The 20483-nt window shown below is 47.5% G+C and overlaps 1 protein-coding gene across 1 annotated transcript in view; it reads left to right on the top strand.

Annotated features, from left to right (window-relative positions):
• Positions 1 to 17: 17 nt before the first annotated feature.
• Positions 18 to 20483, top strand: part of LOC144136287 (solute carrier family 22 member 6-like) — a 44691-nt gene continuing 24225 nt past the window's right edge. Inside the window, exons 1-9 of the mRNA XM_077668510.1 lie at positions 18 to 287; positions 4822 to 5238; positions 6648 to 6751; positions 9546 to 9700; positions 11454 to 11622; positions 12356 to 12482; positions 15186 to 15280; positions 16054 to 16265; positions 17689 to 17870. Of these exons, the coding sequence (XP_077524636.1) occupies positions 246 to 287; positions 4822 to 5238; positions 6648 to 6751; positions 9546 to 9700; positions 11454 to 11622; positions 12356 to 12482; positions 15186 to 15280; positions 16054 to 16265; positions 17689 to 17870 (1503 nt within the window). The 5' untranslated portion in view covers positions 18 to 245. The remainder of the gene's footprint in view (positions 288 to 4821; positions 5239 to 6647; positions 6752 to 9545; positions 9701 to 11453; positions 11623 to 12355; positions 12483 to 15185; positions 15281 to 16053; positions 16266 to 17688; positions 17871 to 20483) is intronic.

A 20483-nucleotide genomic window follows, 5' to 3' on the forward strand; every position in this document is an offset into this window, starting at 1 on the left:
TCGTCGTCGGCGATGCTACCAGAACGGCATGGCCGATGTATAAAATCTTTTTGTAGTGCGCACTTTTGTACATTGACGGATGGCCCTCTGTGGTACACCTTCTGCTACTCCATCCACAGATATTCCTAGTGACGTCGGTGTAAACACAGCTGGTTGCCGAGCCAGTGGGATGAACACCTGCTGACAACGCATGCCCGCCTTGCGGTTTTATAAGAAATCAGTAGCGCGTGTGCGCAGATGCTAGCATGCCAGCTGAAGCCAGCCATTGTCGGTCGAAAAGCAGTTTGGTAAGTGCCCTTAAACTACACGCGTCTCGAGCACGCAGCGGTGGGGACCGTAGAGGGCGCAGTTTTGAGTCAAAACATTTTTTGTGCAGGCTGGCATTAAAAGAGTTCAGAAACACGCTTCATGGCGCAAAATGTTTCATTCCCAGGCTAGCTGCCGTGCCTTCTGCTGCGTCGTTGACGCCGGAAGTCCACCATTGGCCCGTTTCTGCACCTAAGAGGTGGGAAGGACTCGCTCACGAGGGTATAAACTCAAAGAGCATTGCGAAAAACACCCGTCACGGTGAGGTGTGGTCATCCGAGGACAGCGCTCTGCGGCTTCCATAAGCAGAACCCGCTCCTGTATTGCTTACATGTGCACCGAGAGTAGGGGGGATGTCTCAGCAGGAAAGAAACTGCGCCGTCAGTTGAGGTTGTGTCAAACATCTTTTTGTCACAAAAGCCTTTTAAACCTATCACTCCTTTTCCTATCAGTCTGCAGCAGCGAATCAAGTGAGCGTGAGCCCACTTGAGTGCATACTCTCCGTCTGCAGCGTTTTGCATATCCTTAGTTATTACGACGCAAAGCCGTGGCGCTTCGGTGTGCCTGTCTGCACCAGATGCCCTGTATCCTCCAGCAAGGCACCCGGAATGCTGCTGCCGCACCCAAGCATTTTATCATACCAACAATTTACCTCACAGCACTGTGCTTCGGAGAACGGAGAGGTCCCACAGAGAACCCCTAAATCAGCTTCCTCTCACAAGTTCTACTATACATAGTTTTGTCGAGGTATGTAGTGCATGTTTAATTTTCTTGCCCCGACTGCGTGATGTTTAGCTGTGGCTAAAATGAGTAGAACTTTATTAGATGGATGGATAAGTGTGAACCCTTTAAATCGGGCGGTAGTTCAAGCCACCTAGCCAGGACTTGTGAAATTTTACTGTTGTCTTGATTTCAGCCACCAATCAGATAAACTTCGCTTGGTTACTTCTACCCGCTTAAAATCTACTTTTCCTTCACTGTCCTTAAACCCCAATGCTTTGAATAAATCAGCCCCGCTGCTTTCCACTGTACGGTGAAGCCCTCTACAAAGAAGTATCAAGTGTTCAGCCGTTCACTCCTCCTCTCCGCACGCAACGCACAACGTGTCTATCTCGTGGCACCTGACTCTATATGTCGTAGTCCGCAAAACTCCCGTTCTGGCCTCAAACAACAAAGAGGTTCCCCTACAATTATCATAGATATTTTATTTGGCAATATCCTGCTTAAATATCTTGTATGTTTCCTGTTATTTATTATTTGTTAGATTTTATTTATTGTTCCCTATTATTAATCTTGTTATTTTGCACAGTAAGCAGCGCACAACGTGTCGACGATTGAAACTAGTTAAGCACTGCGTTTGCGCGTTTACTGCCCAAGAATTTTATGGATCAACTTTAACGCGATAGCGTAAGAGCCCCGTGTCGCGGAAAAGCCGGGGTTGGCGTGACTCGAAAATCGGGATTGGTCGAAAAGGTGGCTGTTACAAGAGGCTCACATAGATGGCGCCAGCCACACCAGTTAGAAATCAAACAACGCGGCGTAGGGAGGCTAGCTTTGGGAGCATATGGCAATACACAAAATAAAGGGGTACAGGGTGATATCGGATGGGCGTCGTTCGAGAGCAGAGAAGCTAGCAATAAGATAGCATTTGAGGAGCGATTGAGAAAAATGGGTGAGAAGCAGTGGGCTAGGAAAGTTTTCAGATACCTGTACATAAGGAATGTTGACACGAAAGGAAGAAAGCGAACTAAAAAATTCACAAGCAAATATCTGTACCGCAGTAGGGGACAAATCAGCAATTATCGGTTAAGAGAAAGGTTGAAAAAACAGAAAGAGCTCTGTGGAAAACAGGGATGCTGGCGAAATCGGCATTGGGAACATACAGGATCTTTATGCAGGAAATTGCCAAAAAAAATATCTATGATAACTGTAGTGGAAGCTATTTGTTGCTTGGGGCCAGGACGGGAGTTTTGTGGGCTAAGACATATAGGGTCAGGTACCACGAGATAGACACGTTGTGTGTTGCGTGCGGAGAGAGAAGGAAACGGCTGAACACTTGATACTTTTCTGTAAAGGGCTTCACCCTACAGTGGAAAGCAGCGGGGCTGATTTATCCAAGGCATTGGGGTTTAAGGACAGTGAAGGAAAAGTAGATTTTAAGCAGGTAGAAGCAACCAAGCGAAGGTTATCTGATTGGTGGCTAAAATCAAGACAAGAGTAAAATTTCACAAATTCAATTCAATTCAATTCAATTTATTTCAACACTACAATGTTGAGGATCGCGAAATAAAAAGCATTTTGTGGCTTGACAAGGTCCGCAGCCCCTTTTAACAAGCAGTGACAGAGCGTAGGGTTAGGTATTACATGTTAAGCCAGAATTACCTAAGTCCCAATAACACGAGTGTCAGACATAATGTATATATATATAATATATACATACATATATGCGTAAAATGAATTCAAGTGAAACAGAAAGTATATGTAGTACATATAGCACTCACGTACAATTGAAACTGAAAGAATTAACGCTAATTACTAATGCACATTATACATATATGAAATCAACAAATGGGTCACACAAAACATACTGCAATGCACAATTCGGCAAATACACTGTTACAAAAACGATTTCTTCCACTTTTGCGGAAACAAAGAAAAGATAGCTAAACTACCTAGATAGCACAATAATGAAACTTATACATTGTTAATTTTATTTAGACAAGATGGTAATGTAAAGCGCAACATTTGGCATGTGTAATTAGTCCTTGCCTGTGGCATCTCCCAGTCATGGCTAGGTGGCTTGAACCACCGCCCGATTTAAAGGGTTCAGCCTTATCCATCCATGCGTCGAATCTTCAGCGATCCGAGCAACCGCGAGCAAAGCGCTAAGCGTACGGATCGTCGGCCGCCGTCTTCCTCCTCACTCTCATATAAACACGGAGCAGACGATGACTCACGTTACAAGCATCGCCTTTGAAGCTGCTTCGCAGCAGACCCAAAGTTATATTCCTATTAACCGCACCTATGTTGCCTCCACAGGAATCGAACCCCTGACCCTCGCGTTGCGAGTCAGACGCGTACGCTACCGCTAGGCCATACACTGCAGTGCTGGCACGTTCATATGGCTTGGTTAACGCAGGGCTTTATATGTGTATGTCGTGTCGTCTTTCACATAATGATTGTGATTGTCAAAGAGGCAACAGTACCCGTGTCTGTGTGGGCAAGAGGAACCGCTGTCGACTCATATCCTTCAAGGCGGAGCTTAAGTGTCCCCCAAACTTTTTCAGTTCTCTATTTTTGCACCTGAGTCCATGTTTATTGCCTTAGCTTCTGCTTGTTGGCAGCTAATCACCATGGAGTACCGTTTACCTCACTTAAGAGGCAGTGTACTCAGCGGAAAAGAGAGTTTTACCTTTTTCTTTCACGTTAAACCTAGGTCGAAGACAGTGCATGACTTAGTGTCTTATCACTGTATAAGAGCAGTATGTTTTTCAGTGATCTCATAGGCAACTAAGTGAATGCCTTATTACAAGAAAATCCCGAATGACATGCTGCCGCGGCAAGTGAACGAAAGGGCCCCAAATAATTGTTGCTGACGTCTATTGTCTTCGAAGACTTTAAGTGCCGGTATTTCGCCAAAGCATCCATCGCTGCAAAAATTCCCGAAAGGTCTTCAAGTGGAAAAGTACGTTAAAATAATTTTCTGAAGAGGAACAAGTCATATATCATACCTGCACAATACAAAAAGTATTGTTGCTTTCATAAAATGAACCCTCACACAGAGGGCACACACTCTAGTCAGTGAATCGGGCAAGAAAAACATGACACATGCTGTCAATATGCGCGTATACATGTATCACATGTAGGTACACGGCGCAGCGGCTGTATTATTGCTACACTGAGCACCAAGGTCGCAGGTTTAATTTCTGCCGCGACGACCACAATTTTTTTCATCATCATCATCATTTTATTTTATAAAACCAATACATCAAAACTTGATTGGACCCATAGCCAGCTCGGCTAGTGAAAGGTCCAAATACATGATATTCACTAAAGAGGTGGCAGACATTCAATATGCATCTGGGTGTTACTCAAAAGCACTCGAATAATGAGTTATTGGAGCATGTTTAAAGAACTCTTCATCTGGTTGCAATCAGCAAACAGTCCCTTACTACGACGTGCTAACTGTACGGACATTATATTCTCCGCAAAACCTTGACACCCTCCCTGTCTCGTGTGGGGTGAGCATCCCTCCAACATTCATAAGTATTGGCTACGCCCCCATGGTGTGATCGAATCTCTTTTTATCTTCAGAGCCCAGTAGTAATGGCATGATGTATGAAAACTTCGCAGTGAACATCCAATTCCCACGTTCATACTATAGCTTTTTCACATGGATACTAACACCATTAGTTGCGCAATCTGCGAAAGTTGTCGTCGCAGTCTTAACCTAGCCTAAGGAACCAGTATAATCTTAGTGCTCTGCCTTCTGCTACCGCGGTGCGTCATATGCAGGAACCAGGTGCCATGCAGTTAGAAGAAGCGCTGCAGCTGGTCGGAGAATTCGGCGTGTTCCAGAGGTTCCTCATCGCTTACCTAGCAGTGTTCATGGTCCCGATGCGTGTGATCCCGATGATAGCACACATCTTCATGATGCTCGAGCCTCCACACTGGTGCCGTCAGCCGGAGCTCGAAGAGCTGTTCAACCTGACGCGAGAGGAGGCACGCGAACTGGGAGTACCGCGCGAGAAGGACGGCACCTGGAGCAAGTGTTCTATGTACGAGTTCAACTGGACCGCCCTGCAAGGTCTCTGGTATCCCGGCGAGCAACCGAACGAGACCCTGCCGCCCAGGGAGCTGCTGCCTGTGGTGCCCTGCCAGTCCGGCTGGCACTACGACCACTCTGTCATCTACCCGACCGTCGTGTCCGAGGCATGACAGTGAGCTGGTTTCACGAGCGCACAAGCTGCGCATGCATGGCTGACATTGGATGACACGCGCTCGTCTTGTTTCGAGACTGAAAGAAACGGGTCTGTGCTACGAAGCAAGCCAACGAGTTGAGCATCTTGAGTGTGCGCCACGTCGTATCTGTATAATCTTGGGAATTTAACCGTTTTAACTATCAACCGCATTGTCTGCCTTGACATGCGGGAAACGCACTAAAGCTATCTCTAAAGCGGACTCAAAAGGCAAACTTATACACACGTGATGGGGCGAGCACCCCCCCCCCCCCCCCGCCCCTGCAGGCCTCTGGCCTTATTATCTGAGGTCTCGGTCACTGCAGGCTTCGCTCCAGCAGTTGACTGTAGAGCTCCCAGCGGCAAAGGGAGCAATTCTGTGCAAACACAGCGTACAACAAAAAAACACCCAGAAAAGTAAATAACGAGGGAAGTGCAAGCGTATCCATATCAAGACGAGGACGACAGAAAAACGATGAACATGGGCGCACTTGTTCGTCGTCTTTCTGTTATCCGCACTGTTTCGCCCTATCCATATGAATATAACTGCACGTTGCCATCTAGTCAAAAGCTGCCGCAGTGGCTCAGCTATTATGGTGCTCGGCTGCTGACCAGAAAGACGTCGTGGGGATGCGTGTACTGTGTGATATCAGTGCACGTAACCAGCAGGTGGTCGAAATTACCTGGAGCTCTTCACTACGGCGTCCCTCGTAGCCTGAGCCGCTTTGGGACGTTAAACCCCATAAACTAAACTAAACTAAACCAAACCAACTAGCCAAACCCTTAGCGCTTTTGAATGTAGTAGTAGTAGTAGAAAACATTTATTCACAAAAAGGTGGGATAAAAAGAAGAAAATACAGATTTTGGGTGGAGTCCTTATTTCATAACCCGAAAGTCCACCACAGTTACTCTTGTATGTGAAGTTAACACATTTGGTACAGCGGTTAAGTCAGTCAGTCAGTCAGTCAGTCAGTCAGTCAGTCAGTCAGTCAGTCAGTCAGTCAGTCAGTCAGTCAGTCAGTCAGCGAATAAGGCGGTTAGACTTGGTAACAAATTAACCAATGGCAATAATATATTTGAGATGACCAAGCTTTTGCTTATTAATCCTTCGTATTAGTCCGTCACCACGGAGTTTTCTGCTGAAGCATGCGCAGCTTGTGCCGCCGCCACAGTTCTACCCGGCTGCGAAGACTTGATGGTTCTATGATACCCCCCATATACTGCGTATTTCTTGCCGGTTATATTTCTTTTTCATTTTATTCTACAAGACATACCCAACACATGAGAGCGAAGCCGTAGGTTCCAAGCGATGGCCAGTGCTTCTGACAACATTCCGGTACTGTCGTTACGTCTCTTCAACTCGTTTCTCATTTATTCCTTCAGATGGATTGGGTGTGCGGGCACACTTGGAAAGCGTACGTGTCTAATTCGGCCTTCTTCGGCTCCATGTCCGTTGGAGTCATTGTGTTCGGCGCCATCAGCGACAAGTGAGACATGTCTCTCTCACATTGTGTGTTCTGAACTTTGTGCTCACAGCGAATTAGTTCATGTGCTCATGTTTCGTTCTCACGTGCCGCATGACTTTGACAGTTCGAATTTCCTGCAGTACGTCAGCTACGTGCCAATCCTGTTCTTTTTTTACACGTAGCTAATCGTACTTTTTATCGGTAAGGTGCAAGTGAAACACGTAGGGGAACTTACACTGTAATTTTGGTGCAATCGCGACCGCAAAAGGCATGGTACTTCAACAGTTCCCCGGAGCCACCACCTGTGAAGACATTCGCAAGCAGATATTTAAGATTGCTACAGGTACTATTGGTGGTGAAATATTTGTCGGACCCTAAATTCTTCATGAGAGTTGCAAACCTAAGCATTGCATCACTCCGTTTTTTTACTGGTGTAATATCTAATTTCTCATGCTCTGTTCATCATTTCTGTTTTGAGTACGCTCGAATGTTCAGAATCTGCATGTCATGCCTTAAAGCACCTTCAGCTTCGTCTCAATAGACTTCATATGTCAAATATAACGAGGGTCGATCCTGCGCCTGGGGCCCTTTCGGCGGAGTGGTCAAAATCCTAAAGAGGAAGAGGCGTAAACCAAACACTGTGGTGTGATTGCGCATGTGGTATCGTTGAATGCGCAGGCTACTGATGATTTTCACGACCTAGGAGGGACTCCTCCATTTATTAAATATGGCGGCACTACGGATGGCTGCCTCCGAGGCCAGCATGTTGGAATCGTGCTCGTTTTAAAATTTCGCGATAAACTCCCCCGAGTTTTTCAACGAAAGGAACCTCGTCTTTTTGTCTCTTTTCTCGAGGTTGTAAAAAAACGAAAAACAATGAAGAAATCCCTGCCTAGCGTTTAAAAAGGGCGGCCAGAAAGTGGAGTGGTCGGCGGTCGACGCGGGCTTTGAATAAAATTTAACATCACTGACATCGACGATAAAGCATTCGTAATGCAGGCGCTAAAACCAGAAGATCAGGCAAGCAGGATCCAGCGATTGCCAATTGTCCATGATGCTTCGCACCAAACAAGCAAAAAAGTTTGTCAGTCACTGACAGTTTTAACTGATAAAGCTTACTATAAATCTGCCCTTTCGCACTTCCTCATTCTGATGAAATCAAACTTTATTAACTATCGCCTACATTAAATGATTAAGATTTCTAATCGTATGAACAGGTGAAAAGCGAGAGCAATGAGGTCGCATTTTCCCGCGCTCTGTCTTGTGCCCTCAGTTTGTTCGTATGTAGTGAATAGAAGGCATGCGATGAATGCAAGGACACTATGATAGAGTCATTTTTGTTCAATTTCATTCGATTCTTGTGTGGGGTTTTAACTGGGGAAATAAATACCTTTTCCCCATTTCATCGCGGCTGACACAGTTCAAGGCCGCCTGAACCCCACCCCATGATCACGTACGCTACCGAGCGCTCGCCGACACGGCGGGCCCTGCTCTGAGGGGACAAAGGAACGACACACTGGCTGACACAAACAGGCATTTATTGCTACAGCAACAATAACGCCAGCTAGCAACAAAACGCGCTAAGCAATCGAGGTCGTCCGACTCACCAGCAAGGTTAAGAGCAAATGTTCGCCCACGCTAGGGCAAGGGATACTCCGAGGCCGGACGGGACGAGATACGGAAGCAAGTCTTCCCGCCGCTTCCTCGCACCGCTGGCGAAGAGCGGAGCCACGAGCGACACGTCCGATCGTGCCGACGATCCCAGCCCCTATCACTCGAATTGTGGCCTAGTGGTCCGGGCGTCCGCTTCGGCTACGGGAGGTGGTTGGTTCGAAACCCACCGCCGGACACCCACCGGTAAAAATGGGTACGAGCCACCCCGGCCCGGCGCCTGGCTTCTTCAGGGGTGTGTGCTTGGAGTAGGCTCCGCAAACCCCGCTGCGCCCCTTCGGGGGCAAACCCAGTTTCGAACATCTCAACCTGCAAAGGTGGTTCGTGTTTCACTCCCAAGTGAAGAGTTCGACTCAAGGCTCGTACGCTGACACCAGCGTCAAGTTCAACACTAAGGTCATTCGTCAGAAGCGAATCAGAGTATCACTGCGGTCATGGGCTAGTCCGGCTTTTCGGCTGTCCGACTTTGTGAGTAAAAAAAAGGGGGGCCACAAATGGGCTTCTACCGCACGAGGAGGATTTAAGGTTGCTGTCGGACAGCCGAAAAGCCGGACTAGCCCATGACCGCCGTGATACTCTGAATCGCTTCTGACGAAGGACCTTAGTGTTGAACTTGACGCTGGTGTCAGCGTACGAGCCTTGAGTCGAGCTCGTCACTTGGGAGTGAAGCACGAACCACCTTTGCAGGCTGAGTTGTTCGAAACTGGGTTTGCCCCCGAAGGGGCGCAGCGGGGTTTGCGGAGCCTACTCCAAGCACACACCCCTGAAGAAGCCAGGCGCCGGGCCGGGGTGGCTCGTACCCATTTTTACCGGTGGGTCTCCGGCGGTGGGTTTCGAACCCCATCCGTGGATATCAAAGCACCATGTAACCATGCACGCATGCTGTAATGAGACTTGCGGTTACTGAGAAAGTCAGGCATAAAACTCTTCCCCCTTAAAATATAACTTAACTAAAACTTAACTACGCCGGGCAGTCAAGGTCTGCAAACTGTCGCGTCCTTTGATGCCAAAAAATTGGCCGTACCGCATACTGGGTCGAAATTCCTTAAGTGCACGTGATTAAAACTCAGTGCCCTTCTTGCCTGTCGCAAAAGAATCTGCCAAAGTATGCACTTCCGACACAATAAATCCACTTGTGTGGCAGAATCGGCCGTGTTCCTGTGATGGTGGTGGTGTACGTGCTGGCTGGCATTGGAGCCGTGGCCACCCACTTCGCGCAAGACTTCCTCGTCTTCCTGGCGACGCGCGTCATCGAAGGCTCCGTGCTCCTATCCATCAGCACCATTCCCTTTGTTTTAGGTAAGCAGTTCACTCGCACCTGACTGCGTACTCAATTATCGGTTTCTGCCAAAAAAGGATAAGTCTGAAATAAAGTAGAACAATTCTAAAACACTCGGTAGTTGTGAATACAACGTACCCGTTCACCTCACTGCATCACTGTAATGCAAATTGATTGCTACGAGCGACTCCTTCGCAAGATAGTGCAGATGTCTACGTATATGAGCGTATGCAAAGAACAAAGTAAGAAATAAAGAACGCGGAGCACATTAATGCATCATTGGCTGATCACTTCGCGTGCTGCTCGGGTTAATTTCAGCCTGCCCCTGCATCTTTCAGTACGCCGCAGATATGCCCGGAGCGAAGGGAAACGCTCAGGCATTGAGAAACAGCGTCTTCTACGACACTAGTTTAGATTTAATTTACTACAATCATAAAAAGGAGAGCCACGTCGTGGATTACGGGACAGAAAGTATATGTGTTGCATCCTTTTCATGTGATAGCCGCTTAGCAAGCTGGCATGAGCTCACTTCACTTCCTTACTCCTGCTTGTGGCAGTGTAGAGGCCGACTGTCAGTGAAATATAGTAAACGCCAGAGAAAAGAGAAATTAGGCTAACCATGTTGGCGCTACAACTCCCAGGTTTGCAAAAATAGAAAGGAATTGAAGGTCAGTAAACGCTATGTGGCGTTAGCGAAGGTGCTGATGAGTAGGAAGGAGGCCAGACGAGCAAAGGGAGGGGGCTCCCTTCATGCTCGACGGGTTGTTTAGAACGGAACTGTTTGTTTTACAACCCTCCCTCACTGACGAAATTTCTTCAGCTACGACCTTGTCCGGAGGAAATTATTTAGAGTACTCAGGAATACTAATACAAAAAAAAATTGGGTGAGACTTAACGTATACCCTTAAAAAATGAAAATTAGTCTTTGGGGAAAGGAAATGGCGCGGTATCTGTATCACATATCGACGGACACCTGAACCGTGCAGTAAGGGAAGGGATAAAGGAGGGGGTGAAAGAAGACAGGAAGAAAGAGGTGCCGTAGTGGAGGCCTCCGGAATAATTTCGACCACCTGGGGATCTTTAACGTGCACTGACATCGCACAGCACACGGGCGCCTTAGCGTTTCGCCTCCATCGAAACGCAGCCGCCGCGGTCGGGTTCGAACCCGGGAACTCCGGATCAGTAGCCTACCCTTAAGAATACAATGCGATATCATTAGAGATCCCTCCCGCACAAGTACTACTTCTCTTTCATGATTCATAGTTCGCAGGGAGTCCTCAGACCACTAATGGCGTGGAGGTGCAGCGGTTAAGCGATGCGTTACTGCCACAGCAGATAGCTGTTTAAAACAAAATCACCGGTGGGGCTTGTGATACCCAGGTTTCTTTTCCCGAGCTCCCGTAAAGCTCATTTTTACGCAGATAGTTTTTCGGGAGGCTATCTCTCCAACAATTAAGTGATGCACAGTGCCACGGTTGGCAGCTGCCGTGAATTTGAATTAATTTACACTGCCATGGTGGGCAGGTTGCCGCCTGTCTTCCGCGGTAGGCGGCCCACCTGCTTTTTTGTGACGGATGGGCAGACGAACGCCGGATTTTCTCGTGAACGGAAACTTTAATGCTATCGCCTTAAAATACCGCAGCTGCTCATTTCGCTCGCTTTCTCGTGCTCGTTTCGTCCTTCCATGTGTCTGTACAAGTCGACTAAGTCTGGGCTAGGTTAAATAAACACGACTCACGTGTCCGCTCTCACAATGTATTCCTGCACCTGCAGCACTGGAGTACGTGCCTGCACAGAAGCGGATGCTGATGCTCAGCGCCTTCCGGTTCGTCTACCCTCTGCTGGGCGCCGCCATGCCGTGGGTGGCCTACGCGCTTGCACACTGGCGCCTCCTCAACGCGGTTATTATGTTTCCCTGCTTCGTCGGAACCATCGCTTCCATGTAAGAAAGCGCGCGTCTTTTCTATTCCTGTTCTGGTGGGCATCACAGTTTCTTCATTCCTGACACAGAAGAGCCGAGCGCTTACCTTTCGGTCTGCTGCCCTCAACGCTTGTACCATCGCATGCCTGATGCTTGCCGAACCACGCGTTCGACAGTTCAGGCCTGAAGAATAATTACAATTAGCATCCACTTGAACACAGCCAAGCTGTTATGGAGAAAGTTATGCAGCTTTCTCAATACTGTTTTGAGATGTGTCCGTCCTTGATCGGGGGCGCTAACATGCGATCACTGCGATCCTACAGCAGTCGCTCTATCGGTTACGCTATAGCCATCATGACTAAAGGTTGGTAATTAAGACCAGGTATAATTTCATCAACCAAACCAGGCGGGAACGATGCGCATTTGTTTTCATTCATTCATTCATTACTCAAAGGTCCTCAAGGGGCATTACATGAGGGGTGGGAAAACGAACAGGTTAACATGAACCCAGATCTTCGATGGCGGTTTTAAAGTGACTGAAGTTAGTGATGGTGGTCGCCTCGGGTGAAACATTGTTTCTAGCACTGATTTGATAACGCGTGCATGTCATTTTCCCTGTACTGTGTCTTTGGTTGTTATGTGTACTTTTAGTGTAAGAGCTGCGCTGTCCGGTTCCCATTCGTCTCTAATTGCTCAACTGAGAGTGAGAAACAGAAGCTGCCACCTTTATTTTTTCTTCTTTCTGCTTCGAAAGGTTCACACCGGAATCGACGAGATGGCTGCTGTCGAAAGGAAAGACGGACAAAGCAAAGAAAATATTACTCCGCATCGGTCGCATTAACGGCAAACGTGTGGAGAAGTCAGCGATAGACACCCTTCAGGTGGGTACAAAGAAAAAAAGCTGTCGCGCAAGAAAGTAATTTATATTTGTAAAGTTGACGGGGCAATAAATGCCGTAGATAACAGTTCAGTCTGAGTTAGGATATACAGTGCTAGCCTTTAAAAAAAAATCGGTTAACTGCACGCTACTATACTGCTGCAAAATGGTTCTGAGCAGTATGTAAAAGAACGAACAATGTTGTGGCCAGGTGACTAGCTTAATTTCCTGCCGAACGTATTTTCTTGCTCCTAGCTGCCACATTGTTTGTTACGGGACTTATGAAGTCACCGTCTAGCTCAGCTGCACGAGACCAAAACCTAAAATGTCACGCGCTGGTAGCATGAAGCAAACATCTTGCAACGATTTGAGCGATGTAGGCCAGTTACCTGAACAGTAAAATTCATAAATTTATTTTTAAAATGCTGTTACGGTTAAAAGTGGTAGTTATCTGCGCCTTCGGCGCGGTGAAAGCCGAGCACACGCAACCAACAGCTGAATGCACCTGCTCTTGAGCAAGCGAGTATTTGCAGGCAACTCTAGAAGCGAGCGATATGAGCGGGGTCTCATATATATACTTCATGCATTTCTCTGCAGTTAAAAATTAAGGTCACTACGATTTTCCCGTCAGAAACTTAAGGACTGACAAGGAGCTTTTTACAGCTCCTGTTCCGCATGAGACATGTCTAAATAGCTTCCATACTTCTGCCTGGTCTCTCCTCTGTCCAAGTGATAAGGTGTCACGCACAGAACGCAAGTGTCACCAAGGCGAAAGGGGTGAACGTATGAGACGCGCCAGCGGCCGGTCGGTGAGAGGGTACCATCTCGCTGCACGGAAAACCTCTCGCCCGGTCAGTGCTCCCCAACCCTCGCTTGATGCTGCGTTCTTGATTGACCGCTGCCTGCAGTACATCAAGGAGACCACCGGTTTTTGAAACCACTAATAAACCGTACCGTTTGCCTATAGGCTGTCCTTACGTGTCCCTTACGTGTGCTGTTGTTCGCGACCGTAAGTGCGGTAGGAGCTGGCCAAGCGGCTGTAACCCAGGGTTCAGGGTCTCAGCCGCGATATTATCTCATTGTTGACGTCCAATGTGAGGTGTCAGACGGATGTCGCGTGCTTACCATACCACGGCTGCGGTGCAAAGCTACAGGCAAATGGTTCATCTGGGATCTCCCGAACCTGTAATTTCGCTTGCAGCGCAGGAAGGCAACAGGCACACGACAAGAACAGAGCGCGGAGTGAGGGAAATTGAACAATTACCGCCCGCATGGTGGTTCCCCGTGTCCCAGCAGTGAGCCCTCTCTCATACCGACCACTCGATCGTCACTCCATTCCTCACAGCCCCCCCCCCCCCCCCCCCTCATCTCAGGGATCCCCGCTTGATGTCACTTGTGTTCTGGGATCGTGGAGGCCAATAAGCGTCTAGGATTTCCAGACGCTACCGCTGAGTGAGAGGCCAAGGGTCAGCTATGCTGTCTGGTTACTAGACTTGGGTGAGGAGGATATCTCCGCGCGCCTTTTGTGGGCCATGAAGGATGCAGAACTCAGAATACAACCACTAATTCCTCGCTTCAAGCTATAGGTGGGCATTCACTGCCTAAGAAGCAGACGTGTGTGTTTTGTTTCGCGTCTGTGAGCACACATCCTCATATTTTAAGACCAGAGCATCAGATAACGTTCTCAATTCCAATCATACCGAACAATTCTGGACAAAAGTATTCTTGAGCGGGAAACCATTTATGAACGCAATTTTTTCGTATAATGTGAGATTTCACTAAAACAGTCAGTATATCCGCAGATCACCCGACGGAAGTCTTGCATTTTTTTCTGTTAATGTTTTTGCTATCGTCAAAAGCGTTCCTCATTGGTTTTCTATGGCAGTCTTAACTGTTCGATGTGATCGACGAAAACACTTTAAAGGAAAGATTTTCTTACATATCACAAGAATGGACCATTACCTTCAATATTTTCATAACAATGTCTTACAATTTTGAAAATTTTTGTCACAGAATGTTGGGAATGATTTAGGCACAGTTTACTGGGAGGATATTTCGCTAAGCCAATAAATGAAGAAACTGATATCTATCGAATTCGTTAGCGCGAAAAATATATGTTTGTAAGTGAAGCTTGATGATTGCCGCAATACTTTAAAACACTCGGCAATTCTGCTCCTGGTTTTTACAAAACTGTTCCTATGGATTTGCCTCCTGCATTCAAGAAAAAGGAAAGAATGTACTGAAAATGACTTTCCGGTCGATCTCTATACCGGCAAAAACATGCAAGCTTCGTGGCGGCAAGAGACCCCTGGTAAAACTTTACTTTTTAATCCAAGCTTCTTTCTTTCGCGCTGTCAGTCTTTACCAACTATAGAAAGCAGCCTCGGAGGGGCAGGAAGACAGTATAAAAGACACAAATGTTAGCCACACATAATTTCCGGTTGGCTGTATTACGATGGGGATTTGGATGAAGGGAGCGAAAGTGCAGAGAATAGAAAAACCATTGGAGGACATAATGATTTTCAAGTTAAGTGAATTGAGCACTACGTTCGTGAGAGTCTGAATGGACATCTACGTATTTTATGAGGTCATATATAGATAAATGGAAAGTATAATTGGCTAGCACCTGTCCGTGTCGCGTCCTCTTTCTGTCTGCGTTCGTGCCATTTGCACTTACGAAAATTTCTAACATTTATCCGCTTTGTAGCCATCGGACAAGAGTGAATCAGCAAAGTCTTCAACAGTCGACATCTTCAAGTATCCTTCGCTGCGTAAGAGCTTCGTTATAACGCTCATTCTTTGGTAAGTGATGCACTATGCTCTTTTACTAGCACAAACTTTCACAGCTGAATTGGGTACTCAGCAGAGATAGACAGCAAATTATGCTTTTACGAAAAAGCTTAAGGAACACTGATAAAGAGGACATCGCAGGTAAGGTTAGCCAGGTTTCGTGTCATTTTGGCTGATTCTGCGTGGTTTGAACCACAGCAGAAGGTAGATGACAGATGCATTTAGCTAACAGGTGCACTTGTATTTGTAACTGTGTCTTTGTTAATTAACTGCATTAATTACGCAATTAATAAGACAAAATGACTGAAACGAGATGAAACATCAAGAACTCGGGCGTTGTCTTTTATTATTGAAATAACTACATGGTAGCGCCAACCACTGATCGTATAACTTACGAGCGCACTCCATTCTTTTTTTTTGTATTATGTTGTGTGTGTGCGTGTGTTAAAAGTTTCTAATATACGTATCCAGCTTCGATTTGTGCAACTTTGACGCTGAATTTTATGTTGATCAGGCACATATTATATTATGTTAAAACAGGCACACATATGCGACAATGACGAGATGCACGCGGTGTCACTGGCTAGCAGTGGATGGAGACACCTTCCTGCATACCGCCAAAATCTCCTCATGCCCATATTTGATAGGTAACTAAATTATGGAACTGTGAAGCAGAATAAAGGCGTGCATATTTTCCTACTAGCAAGAAGCGGTCAAAATTTTTCAAAAAATCTGGCTTTATCCCGCTCAGACTGTGGGTGACGGTTGAACGTACGCGGACGCAGGGTGATGTCGTGCCTGGCGTACCAGGCGGGTCAGCTCTACGCGTCCTTGGCGACCGACAATCCGTTCGTGGTATCGTCGACGACCAATGCAGTGGACATCTTGGCCATCGGGCTCGCCGTACCCCTAGCCGACAAATGGGGGCGACGACCTAGCACAGCGAGCGCCTATGCTTTCGCTGGACTTTGTTATCTGGCCGTAGCCGGCTTCTACGGTAAGCGCACTGACAACGTTTCGCCCATTTTGTAAAACACGCGGACCTACAGCTCGCGTTCAAGAGAGGGCCTGCGCAGGAGCATCAGCACGCATGCGTTAGGAGTTAGTTTCGGCCTCCAGGGGCTTTCGTAACACAGTTCTAGGCACCTTTTTGTACCGGTTGGTTTTATAGTTTGAAAGATGAGAGCACGCACCGTCCTTGGTGCGGTTTACCACACTATAAGATTTGTTGGGCTAGTTGGTTCGTACTGAATGAAAAGGGTAAACGGCGCGAAAGGGTTCAGACAAGAGAAAAGGAACACACACGACTAAAGCAGACTGCGAGTCTGCGTTAGTAAGTATCGTGTGTGTTTCTTTTCTCATGTCTTAACCCTTTCGCGCAGTTTACTCTTTTCATCTGCCAGGCTGCATGGTTTGCTTCTCACTCGTATAGTCGAGCCCTTACGGCTTCACTAAAGTTAAAAAAGGACTTGAAAAGTGAGTACAAGGACCATTCTTACTTTACAGAGATTTAAAGCTTGACGGGTGGCATAAGTGAGCCACTATACGACTGAGAAGCAAACCATGCAGCCTGGTTCCTTTTGGCATAGATGATACGTGAGCCTACCTTCAAAACGGAGCGCAAGATGTATGCGTCGCATTGAAGCATACAAGGGACGATGAGGACAGTTCCTTCCAGTATTTGTTCAAAGTAAAAAATGCTTTATGGCTCTGTTTGGCTATGTTGATATGTTTGTCCGACAGCATGAAAAGCATTTATTGCTCTGAAAATTGTACTTAGAAATGAAACATTTTCCCCGCCATTCGATTCAAACACGTGACGTCAGGACCGAAAAGGGATCCACGATCGCTGTTTGGAACTGAATGGCGGTCTAGCCTGTAGCGTCAGGGTTCTGCGCAAAAGGGTGTGTCGGACATCACTGCAGCCTGCCTATATACAGAAACGGCCTGGTGGCGGTACCTATATTTTGTTATTTGGCCTTTCTTGTAGCTTATAAAAGTTCCGTTTTCAGTGAAAAAAAAAAGTCTCTGTAATTAGAGCTCGGAAATCTGTCGATACAAGCCATCTCAAATTTTTCCTCTGCGATTGTTAATGGCCGGTGAGTACGTGCGTTACCAGTGCCGTGCCGCGCGCTTGCCTCCAAAACGCTAACACTGCAGACGCGAGAGGAACTTCTTCAACATAGAAAGTGCAGCGTGCATGAAGCATGTTTCACGGCCTTCCTCTTTGAAGCGTTGTGGCCAGGCGAGCTGTTGCAGTGCACCAGCTGCCTGGTGCACAGGTTCTACTGTGATCAATATGAGTTTGCTCATGCCCGCTGTTGCATCAATCGGGCTTGGCGTGCCATGTGAGCAAGCTACTATTCCGCAAAGCCCACGCTAAGGCGTGCACTTGTGTGACATGCAGTGTCATGTTGCAGGGAAGTCAGCAGCCATCTTCGCCGCTCTCATGGCGGGCCGGTTCGCGCTTACCGCCGCGTACAACGTGGGCTATCTGTACGCCGCGGAGATCTACCCAACTGAAATCCGCTCGCAGGCGCTGTCCGTTCGACAGGCCTTCGGCTCACTGGGAAAGTTCCTCAGCTCGCAGGTGGTCCAACTGGTGAGTCTACTGCTGCAGCATCCATGGCATCTTTTTGCTAGGAAGTACAAGAGCAAGCTCACTAAGTGTGAAGGGCCTTAAGCGCGTCATTGTAACTGAATGATCAGCTCACAGAAGCCTAAACGTGCTTCGTCCAAATCTGACCACGACACGTATATAAATATCAGTCTACAGATCAGTGCCGCAGCAGGAAAAAACTTCGAGAGACAGGAGAGAGCCTCCATCTCGGTTAGCCACGCCGTCGCTGGGCGCCTGCTATAATGTCATCCGCGAAGATGCACCAACGCAGACGTATGTGGCTCGCGCCGTGTAGATGGCTTACAGTCACAGGCGCCATGATGGTGAACCACGCATAGCTTCCGCAGTACGCATCGGATCAAGTGGCGAAGGCGGCGCACGCAGAATTTCGCCGCGGTCTCGAGTCTGCCAACACGGAGTTCCCTGTGACTTCGGTGTGAGCCATCTGTACAACTGCCGCCAGACGTGGCTCACAAACAAGGCAGACAGTAAGGTCAAAAGAAAAGATAAGAAAATTCAAGAGAATAAAGTCCAATTTGACAGGTTTTCTTCTATAGTACGCGTGTAAAGCAGGATGAGCTCTTTAGCCGCATGAGTTCGTGCGTGTGACGGCGTATCTTGAAGTGTGGCACCGCGCGTTTTTATGCATCAGAAAAAATATCTGGTTTCACACACACTGTCTGTGCAATCGATGAAGTTGAGCCTCTCACTTGGTCAGAACATTAAAAATATCAACAAAAGGTGCCCTCTTCGGACACTTACCTGCAAGGAGGCGTAAACTGCGATTATTGACGAGGGCGAGATGAAAGAAAGGACAACTGCGCAGATTTTCTAGCTTCTGTGAGCAATGGTGCCAATGGTTTACTGCATGCCCCGTGATTTTCCGCCGGTTATCGTAGTTGCGCTTCTTCAGCCTTCGCCTGCATGTATGTGTCATGTGTGCAGCCTTTGTCAAAAGTAAAGAACCCAAGGGGTGCGCTTCTAAGCCGTGTAGTGGACCTCTTTTATCATCCTAACCGGTCGATGGAGAAGGACCACAGTTTCTCGTATACCTTTAAGAGATTTGGAATGCAGACGATGCCCACAAGCAAACCTCCTTGGGCTCAAAACTTTTGACAAAGGCTTTAAGTTCTTTCACACGACAGATGTACGACATACGTACACCACTTCCATCACTCACTGCAAAGATCGACGACGGTGTTGCGTTCCTTTTCTTCTGTCCCGTTTTGTTCCCTTGATGAAATTTACATCATATGTTAGCGAATTTAAGCCAGTTTGAAGACCGATCTTTCTGGCACAAATCTGACGGGACAGTACGACATACCGGCAAGTAGCGCTTTCTTGTCTTTCCGCCTTGTCAGTTAAGCACTAAAAATGTCTGCACACCAGTTACTAGACAGCTGTCTTCATTATTCGGGCAACCTTTAGGCAGCAGAAAGCACGGGTATTACGTGAGGTGTGGATTCATCCAAGCTGCATACTATAAATTAAAACGTCGAACTTAACAATTCTAGCCTCAGCCAAGGTATTCTGCTCGATACCAAAAAATTAATGTGGATTAGCTCAGCTCATCCAGGATATACAAAGCGAAAGATGCCGGCGTTCACTGTGCTCATTGGCGTTGGCGTTGAAAATGTTCTAGATGGCGATGGCTTTGAGCAAAGGAAGGGCGCATAACTGGCTCCCTGGATATGCGGACGCCTCATTCGTGCTTTGATACATGTGGCGGTGGTGAGAGAGAGATGTGGCCTGAATGCATTAGCGCTGACAGCGTTGTGGCTGACATGCGGCACTGCAGCAATAGCTAGGCCGCAGCGTTCATTTGGTGATCAATCTCTCGCGATCAACCATTAACTGCATGCCACCTCCCAGGGTGGCAGGGAGGGCACGCTGCCTATCCAGTGTGCGGAACGCAATCAAAGCAGGCTTTTGCAGTTGGACACCAACGCCACGTACATGAAAGCGAGATTGAGGTCTCCACTGGCCCACGAAGCCGGTTGTGCGATTTTCCTTTCGTGAAAATGAACGGCCTTCGCTAAGTTGTCAACGCCAACGAACTCTATGCACGCCGTCGGCTCACTTGTTTAATAATAATAATTGGTTCTGGGGGAAAGGAAATGGCGCAGTATCTGTTTCATATACCGTTGGGCACCTGAACCGCACCGTAAGGGAAGGGATAAAGGAGGGACTGAAAGAACGAAGGAAGAAAGAGGTGCCCGTAGTTAAGGGCTCCGGAATAATTTCGACCGCCTGTGGGTCTTTAACGTGCACTGACATCGCACAGCACACGAGAGCCTTAGCGTTTTGCCTCCATAAAAACGCAGCCGCCGCGGTCGGGTTCGAACCCGGGCTCACTTGTTTTGTTTGGTTTTTGAGGAAAGGAAATGGCACAGTAACCGTCTCACACATCTCGGTGGACACCCGAACCGCACCGTAAAGGAAGGGACCAAGGAGGAAGATCAAGAAGAGAAAAATAAGAATAATAATTGGTTTTGGGGGGAAAGGAAATGGCGCAGTATCTGTCTCATATATCGTTGGACACCTGAACCGCGCCGTAAGGGAAGGGATAAAGGAAGGAGTGAAAGAAGAAAGGAA

This window comes from Amblyomma americanum, chromosome 6 (assembly GCF_052857255.1).
Source record: "Amblyomma americanum isolate KBUSLIRL-KWMA chromosome 6, ASM5285725v1, whole genome shotgun sequence".
Taxonomy (NCBI): domain Eukaryota; kingdom Metazoa; phylum Arthropoda; class Arachnida; order Ixodida; family Ixodidae; genus Amblyomma; species Amblyomma americanum.